General features: G+C 30.0%; 1 protein-coding gene and 1 long non-coding RNA gene across 2 annotated transcripts; one reads left to right on the forward strand and one right to left on the reverse strand.

The window, feature by feature from the left end:
• Positions 1–3,023: 3,023 nt before the first annotated feature.
• Positions 3,024–4,984, forward strand: LOC136780770 (uncharacterized). The gene is made up of 5 exons (XM_066739327.1): positions 3,024–3,332; positions 3,410–3,762; positions 3,948–4,375; positions 4,442–4,615; positions 4,742–4,984. The coding sequence occupies exons 1-4, from the start codon at positions 3,181–3,183 to the stop codon at positions 4,610–4,612; spliced, it is 1,104 nt and encodes a 367-aa protein (XP_066595424.1). The 5' UTR covers positions 3,024–3,180; the 3' UTR covers positions 4,613–4,615; positions 4,742–4,984.
• Positions 4,985–5,802: 818 nt separating this feature from the next.
• Positions 5,803–6,806, reverse strand: LOC136780788 (uncharacterized). Its single transcript, XR_010823836.1, has 4 exons — positions 6,632–6,806; positions 6,423–6,515; positions 6,052–6,291; positions 5,803–5,963 (listed from the first exon to the last, which is right to left on the reverse strand). It is a non-coding gene; the product is annotated as an uncharacterized lncRNA (long non-coding RNA).
• Between the last annotated feature and the right edge of the window lie 2,094 nt (positions 6,807–8,900).

The following is an 8,900-nucleotide window of genomic DNA, read 5'->3' on the forward strand; positions in this document are numbered from 1 at the left end:
AAGAGGTGCCAAACATTATAAGTAAAATAATTCAAGTGTCCATTCTTCAATTTTAATAGAACATTGATTTACCAATCATCTTAACATTTATAAAATTAATTAGTCAATAGAATAGCCATATCCAAGTGTATTTTAAAATAGCACAAAAATATTGGTATATGTTGAAAACTAGAAAAAGGGACTAATGAGGAAAATAGATGTCATACAAGATGTGGAAAGATGTGGCGGATCAATAAGATATTTGCCTAAACCCTATGCAATTGGTCTCACATTGAATAATAAAGACCATTCCAACAAACAGCTATGATTTACAAATATAAAACAGTTGTAATTTTGTTAGTAATTTAAAGAATATATGACTACTACGAGAATAGGTAATTACTAATTGTGTATAGAATTTGGAGAAAGGGAAGCAATAAAAATAATATGTTTATTGAACTAGCTTTAATTTAAAATAATAGCAATTAAAACATTGTCATACAAGATTATTCAATTTACAATAAGAGTTCGTTGTATATACACTAATTGCTTACACATTCACTATTATAACATTAAGTCACAATTATCGAAATGACTGGGCCACACAGAAATGCTTTTGCACTTTTTTGTTTATAAGTACTTTTTCCTTAATAGAAAGTCATCATAACAGGATTTCACCTGTAAAAAAAATAAAATAACCACAAAGTATATTTCCTTAAAAATTCACATTAATTTTCATTTTTTTTATTAATTTATACTCATCTGATATATTTTGTCTTCTCTGTTATTTATTAAAATCCTTCCTTCTTTTCCACAATCGTTTTCCGAAAATATTATTTTTGTTGATGATATAAAATTGAGGGTTAATCGCGCCATTTGACAGCTACGGACAAATTCCCTAGAAATCCCCTCGCCTCGACGCAAGATTTATGGCAAAAACACTATAGATATCTGACTATACTAAATATTCTTTGCAGTTGTCTAAACTGTTTGCTATAGTTTATTCCAATTTCACATATTTTTACTATAGTATGGCAAATCTTACAGGTATTAACACACGAATCAATTTGGCACAGTGTATGTACTACGAGTAGTTGTGTTCAAATTTAAGCAACAGTAAACTTGAAAGTCATTCATATAGTATAAACTTATAGAAGGCCATGCCCAATGGTAATTTAGGCCTAGGGAATTTTCGGAGAAAAGTGCCACTATCAGCGTTGCCAAGTCCGCCATCTTGAATTACACTACGCTACATAGTAAGTGGCGAGAACAAAATATACTACTCTACGTGGTATAGAAAGTGTCTAGAGTAGTCTAGACTACAAACTGTAGTTTGAACTGGAAGTATACCTAAGATGCGTTCGAGAATGAATGACTAAATGTGATTGGTCAATTTGGAAGGACGTTGATCATGAAGGATATCCTTCATGACGTTGATCAATCATGAAAAGTCACTTGCAAAGTAAAAGATTTCGATTACCGTACCTGCAAAACTGAGAATTTATGCCGAAAATCGTATGCCAATTAACTGAGTACACATAAAATCATATTATTAATTACTTAGGATGAAGAGTAATGTCTTTTATGGAAGTTTCAATCGAGAAAAATTTATCTTTGCTAAGACTTTGATAAGCTGAAATTCCATTTTAACAGGATCGGTCTTTGGCGTCTTGGCTACCTTCGTTGGCTGTATTAGCTGCTATTTTCGTCATTAATATGATGATGCATATAACAGAAACTCAATAAAATAATAATGTGATGTATATTTTTTCAAAGTTTAGGAAGTAACATAAGCTCTCATTTAAAAATTATTCAACCGATCTTGATTAAATTTTCAACAGTGCTTCATAATATTAATAATTTTTGCATGAAATCTAGCTACTTGTTTTTATATATTTATAAATAAAATACTATTTTTATGCAATGAAAATGAAATGATGAAAAACATAGTAAGAATAAACATTGGGTGCGTTCGTTTTTGTGCTGGCAGTACTGGCAGTAGTACGTCATCAGTAGTCATCACAGTGTATTGCAATCAACGTTCGTTTTTTAATAAGCGTACTGCATTGCGTATTGCATACTGTGGCTGCGTTCGTTTATTAACTGCGAGTACTAAAACTCTACAATGTATGTTACGTAAAATATAGGTTTTCAGTACTGGCAGTACATAAACGAACGCAGCTTGTATTTTCGAACGGTTGACAGCAGTTTAATACCTCAGTCAAGTTGGCCGGAAATAATTGAATAATAGAAAAAAAAACTACAGTAGTTGTTTGTTAAGCGTTTGTAGATGTTTGTTATATCAATAAAAGCGTTTGTTAGTTGCTAATTTTTGAGAAAATGCAAAAATAAAAATCAGCGTTAAGTTGGCCGAACATTAATTACTTTTCTTTAGATAGGGTGTTATATCGATTCAGAATCGTTTGTAGTTTCTACATATAAAAGAAAAAATGTTTGTTAGTTAATGGATTTGAACGAAAATGAAATTAAAAAATTCACAATTTAGTTCGAGAGCAAGTATAGGTTATACAGGGTCTTTTCCTAACAGCGGAGCATAGGAGATTCGTGTTAGTTGACTATAGCACTCGGAATGATGGAATCTGAGAGCGCTGATTGGTCAATATTACGTAGTACCAACAGATAATAAGTCGTTACCAAGGTTGCCAAGTCCGCCATCTTGAATAGTACTACGCTCTATAGTAAGTGAATTTTGATATAAGGAATGCAGACTGCACAAAGTATACTGCCAGCGGAAATACATCAGTAGCCATCTTAAATGCAGAACGTAATATATCAAAAATTATATATAGTATATTCACAGCCTGTCACCGTGAACGGCGTGAAGGGTGATGGCACATGCATCGACGAAATCGACGTATTGGACTTAAACGTAAACGTAAGTGAAGGCACATGAAAACGGAAACGTAAGTGGACTGAAATGATTGGAAAGGTTTTGTCCAAGAATCCACGCTATATGCACAGTCCACACGTCGCCAATAAAATTATATTTTATAATAAAACAGAAATATGGATTTTTGTGATGATAATAACGATGATATTTTAATTTTAATTAATTATTGGCTATCGTTAGGTGCTCTTTATTTAAGGAAAAGGAGGCAAAAACGCTGGTTGAATAGAAGATGGTTGGTTAGTCCTATCAATCGTAATCGTCAAAAGCAAGGTGATTACCATAATTTATTTATGGAACTAAAAAAAAATCCAGCTCAATTTTATCGGTACACAAGAATGAGTTTAAATCATTTCCATAATTTGTTGGAACTAACTAAACCATATTTGGAAAAAAGTCATTGGCGAGCTCTAAATGCAGAATTGAAACTACTCATTGCTATACGGTGTGTATTTATTTTAATATTTTATTCAATGAATGTTATAACATTTTTTACTAATTAAATAATATAAATTTCACTAGATATCTTGCTACTGGAGACTTACCAAACAGTATAGCTTTAGCTTTTAGGGTTGGGGAGTCTACAGTAAGGAAGATTATTAAAGAAGTTTGTGCAGCAATAATAAGTGCCTTACAAAATAAGTATCTCCCTGAACCGAATAAAGAACACTGGAAATCATGTGGCATTGGATTCTGGAACAAATGGAACCTACCAAATTGTGTTGGGGCAATTGATGGGAAGCACATTCGCCTACGTGCTCCTCCAAATTCTGGAAGTTTATATTATAATTATAAAAAATATTTCAGTATTGTGTTAATGGCTATTGCTGATCACTTATATAGGTTTTCTTTAGTTGATATTGGTGCATTTGGTGGTAAGCAGTAATTCTAATTGAAAGTGTGATATGCTATTTGATTCAACAGGCCTTTTCAGCTATAGTGTGGTATAAGAATTAACAGAAAGTGTTAAGTGATGTTAGCTGAATTGGACAATTTTACATTATGCATTTAAAATGTTGAAAAAAATATATATGTGTATTTGAATGTTCTTAATTTACAGGTATGAATGATGCTGGAATATTCCATGATTCCAATATAGGAATCAACTTAAATAATGAAGATTTGCATTTGCCGAAAGGCCAAGTACATCTTCCTAATAGTAATTTAAAGACTTCTCATTATTTTGTGGCGGATGATGCTTTTAAATTGTCACAAAGAATTGTAAAACCTTATTCAAAGCGAAATTTGTCCTATGATGAAAAAATCTTTAATTATAGAATTTCGAGAGCGCGCCGAACTGTGGAAAGTGCTTTCGGCATTTTTTCCAACAAATGGAGAATTTTTCATACAGCTATAACTATACTGCCAGACACAGCAGATTTAATAGTTAGTGCATCTGTTTGTTTGCATAACTATATTTTAAAGGAAGAGCAAAAAATTGGATCAAAATCGTATTACAATAGTGAACTAAATTATTTTCCTAATGAGGTATATACAAGCATGAAAATCAATTTTAGGCACTTTCTAAATATCAATACTCTGTACTTGTTTTAGAACGCACCTTGGATGTCAATTCCTGATGAAAATTTGAGCACATCGGTACAAAGCAACGTAATGGCAGGTGAACAGCAAAGAGCAGTTTTATTAAATTTTTTCAAATCGCCGGAAGGTCAAGTTGAGTGGCAGCACGAGTTTGTACAAAGAGGAATTTATGCAGATAGTTAAATGGTAAAATTACAAACAAATTGTAATGCGTATTAGCGTTTTGACAGATTGTGTGGAACTATGCCTGAACATTTTTTCTTATAATGTAAATACAAAAACTTTAATTTACTAAAATATGTTTTTTTACAGGGTTCAGTATTAAAGGAACAACTAATAATGCATCAGTGCATCTACTGGAAACAGATGAAAATAGCATCAAAATGATCTAAAGGTTATATTTTATATAATCCTTATTTTATTAAACAGAATGGAGCTTAATATATAAAAGTATTACATAAAGATATTTCAATGCTAATTACTTTTAGTATGAATTATATGTAACATAAATCATTACTCACCATGTTATTTTCTCGCAAATAAAGTAATAAGAAATTAAAGAAACTATTCTTTATTAATACACAAATGCATTTAAAAACATTTTAATACTAACGCCTAAAAATTATATAATAACATAGTCTTCAATATTTCTGTTTGGAAAGAAATTATAGCCTTTTTCTTTTTCGGTAAGATAACATAAACAATAAGAACACAAATTGTCGTTAAAGTATCTAATTATAACGAACTTTTGAAAACAATCTTACAAACTATATCACATTTATTTGTATGGTGACTAGTATATTATATAAAGAATTTAACTGAATTTATAATATTAAAAATAATATAACTTGCTAATTTATATATAGTAATATAAAATGTGAAAGAAAAGATATATCAATGTTACTCTATTGGAGCTATAAGTACGTCCATTATCATTTTTTTTCGTTTAAGCTTTTCTTTCTCATCGAAGGTATCAAATTGCGCCTTTAGATAATTAATAAACGCATCATCTGCTTTATACGTGTTCTCTTCCTTCTTTTTAATATAATTGGATATTGAATTACCAATATTTACTAATGTTGATTCCAATGATTTTGTTTCATCTATTTTGCATCTTTTTTTGATTTTTGAGAGACATTCTTCGCCTAATACACTGGAGGATCTGGAGTTATCTCTTTGTTGTTCACCAGAACCTCCATTTTCTTTATCCGCATTAGTTTCAGCAGAATTAAATGTAGTGTCTTCATTGATGGAAACAGATTGTTGGTTGGAATTAATTTGACTGTTAGTATAACTTCTGTAAACAAATTTATTTAATGTAATAAGAAATTAAACATAAAAATATAAATATCTTAACTTCGTCTCTTTATGATCTTATCTAAAAACGAAAGCTGCATTGAATAAGGAAACTGTGAAGATTTTGGAGCTCCACTTCCACTTTTACATAAATCATTAATTCTTCGCTTTTCTTTGTTGTACTGATCCCTTAAAGAATTACATCTTTTCTGGCAATAAGTGGGAGTATATAAATTATCTAATGTAACAAATGAATGATGTTAGAAAACATCAATATTATTTGTCACAAGATAGAATAAATTGCAAATAAATATAACATTAAAAACCTTCATTTATTTCAATCATTAATTTTGATATTTCCATCCACGCGTTAGATTTCATTATGGTGTCCTTAAAATTTTTTTCCTTTTTGTCATAGAGAAAAGGCCTTTCCTTATATAGTTCTATCAAGAGCTCATCCCCACGTTTTAAGTTATTATTTTCCAAAAAATTACATGCTGAATCATCTTCGTCATCAAAATCATTTGGACAATATACGTTACAATAATCCTGATGATCCATATTTCCTAAAAATTGCATTAAAATTACATATATAAGAAGCAAACATATAAATTATTGTATATATATAAGTTTATATACTGTTTAAACTATTATGTGACCATGCCAAAAATTAGGTTCATTAAAACATCGCACTTACCACAATTTCTGCCAATAAGTCTAAATCCTTATAGTTTATCTACTTTCTACCCAATTGCAAAAAGTCAGCATATGCAGTTTCATAAATTTTAACCTAAACATAAAGATCATTTTATTTGATAAATTACTATAAAAATTACATTTTTTTCATAAATTGTATATTACTAAGAAATTGTAAGAAGTAGTATATTATTAATATTATTTTAATACCTTCGATATATTTCTCTTTTATCTATTTTATTATAAAATATAATTTTATTGGCGACGTGTGGACTGTGCATATAGCGTGGACTCTTGGACAAAACCTTTCCAATCATTTCAGTCCACTTACGTTTCCGTTTTCATGTGCCTTCACTTACGTTTACGTTTAAGTCCAATACGTCGATTCCGTCAATGCATGTGCCATCACCCGAACGAAGACAAATGTTAGTATACGGAAAAATAAAGTGTAATAAAGAAATAAGGAGTAGTGACAGCTTTGATCTATCTGACAGCTGATGTACTTATGGTATAAGTGAATAAATAAAATAAAAATGCTTTTCCTAAATTGATTTTTAATTTTGATAAAATGGTCAAATGTAGCCATTAATTAATTAGATTTGGTAATAAATACAAAAAATGCGTTTTATTATAACAAATGAGTTGAGGTAAAATAAACTCAATGTTTTTATATTAATCTGTTAACAAATGCATTTTTTTATTTATTATTGAGTCCAATAAATTAATGGTTATTAAAAAAAAAATTCCTTGTAATGAAAAAAAAAATGAAAAAATTTTAAACTTCACCAAGACTCGAACATGAGCCCACCGCATGACAAACGGCAACCTTACCGCCTGCGCTACAGCGCTCACCTGATGTACCAAGAGCAAAACAGCCTTTTAAAGACTGACTACAATTCTTTCACTAACTCGTCATAAACGATCAAGAATTAGCTGTAATAATAAATACATTTATCTACATAGCATTATTGTACTAAATTTATTGTTTTTAATTTGAAGCATACATTTTGCATGAAGATATGATAATTTAAGGGTAACCATTCAGTACTCTATATACAAAACTATTCATATGCTCAACTATCATAAATTAATTAATATTATAATATTTGTTATATGTAGTCGAATAACTATGATAAACCAGCATATGAATAGTTTTGTATTTAGAGTATTGCATGAACACCCTTAAAGTATCGTATCTTCATGTAAAATGTATGCTTCAAATTAAAAACATAATAAATTTAGTGCAATAATGCTGTGGAGATAAATGTATTTATTATTGCAGCTAATTTTTGATCGTTTATGACGAGTTAGTGAAAGAATTGTAGTCAGTATTTAAAAGGCTGTTTTGCTCTTGGTACATCAGGTGAGCGCTGTAGCGCAGGCGGTAAGGTTGCCGTTTGTCATTCGGTGGGCTCGTGTTCGAGTCTTGGTGAAGTTTAAAATTTTTTCATTTTTTTTTCAATACAAGTAATTTTTTTTTTAATAACCATTAATTTATTGGACTCAATAATAAATAAAAAAATGCATTTGTTAACAGATTAATATAAAAACATTGAGTTTATGTTACCTCAACTCATTTGTTATAATAAAACGCATTTTCTGTATTTATTACCAAATCTAATTAATTAATGGCTACATTTGACCATTTTATCGATATTAAAAATCAATTTAGGAAAAGCATTTTTATTTGCTTTGAGTTTTTAGGTAAACGCAGCACCACTTCACTCGGATGACACGTAAAAATGTCACGGTTACCGGTAGTCGCTCTTCTTCTGACGCCAATGTTGCCTGAAGTCCAAATCACACCTATGCTCTCCAGGCATAGTTGTGTTTGTACCGCTTCCCTTTAAATTTTCTATACTGCTGCTGGCTAGCGCTTATCTTCATTTTTGTTGCTAAAAGCTTGATTCTGGCATCACTGCCGTGTGGAACTATTAGTTTGCTAATAAAAGCAGAGGCTTAATTTGAAGAGATTGCAACATATAGTAATTAATATAGATACAATTGTAAAAAGAAAACAAAAATTTTATTTTACATATATTAACTTTAAATAAAATCCCACAAAGTACTGTAAAATATCTAACATGTTATATTATATATCTAATCTGTCAGCTTCTTTATTTTAATATTCATCTCAATTATCACAGTTTGATCCTCAGCGATGACACAGTAACCACATTATGGTGAATCTATTCTTTTTTTTTAATGTTCGATCCACATAGCTTCATCCTCAGCAGTGATACAGTAAACACACGTACATTACTATAATTTAATCTGAAACAAAATCCCACAAAGTACTATAAAACATCTTACATTTTATATTATATATCTATTCTGTCATTTTCTTTATTTATTATTGCATTTACCTAAATTGCTGACTCATTTATTTTAATATCTGTCTCAATTAACACAGTTTGATCCTCATCAGCGATGACACAGAAATAACATTATGGTGAATCTATTCTTTTTGTTTTAATGT

The sequence above is a fragment of the Prorops nasuta genome, unplaced genomic scaffold, assembly GCF_024137725.1.
Source record: "Prorops nasuta isolate Cenicafe-Biocafe unplaced genomic scaffold, Cenicafe_Pnas_1.2 PNAS00020, whole genome shotgun sequence".
NCBI classification, from domain to species: domain Eukaryota; kingdom Metazoa; phylum Arthropoda; class Insecta; order Hymenoptera; family Bethylidae; genus Prorops; species Prorops nasuta.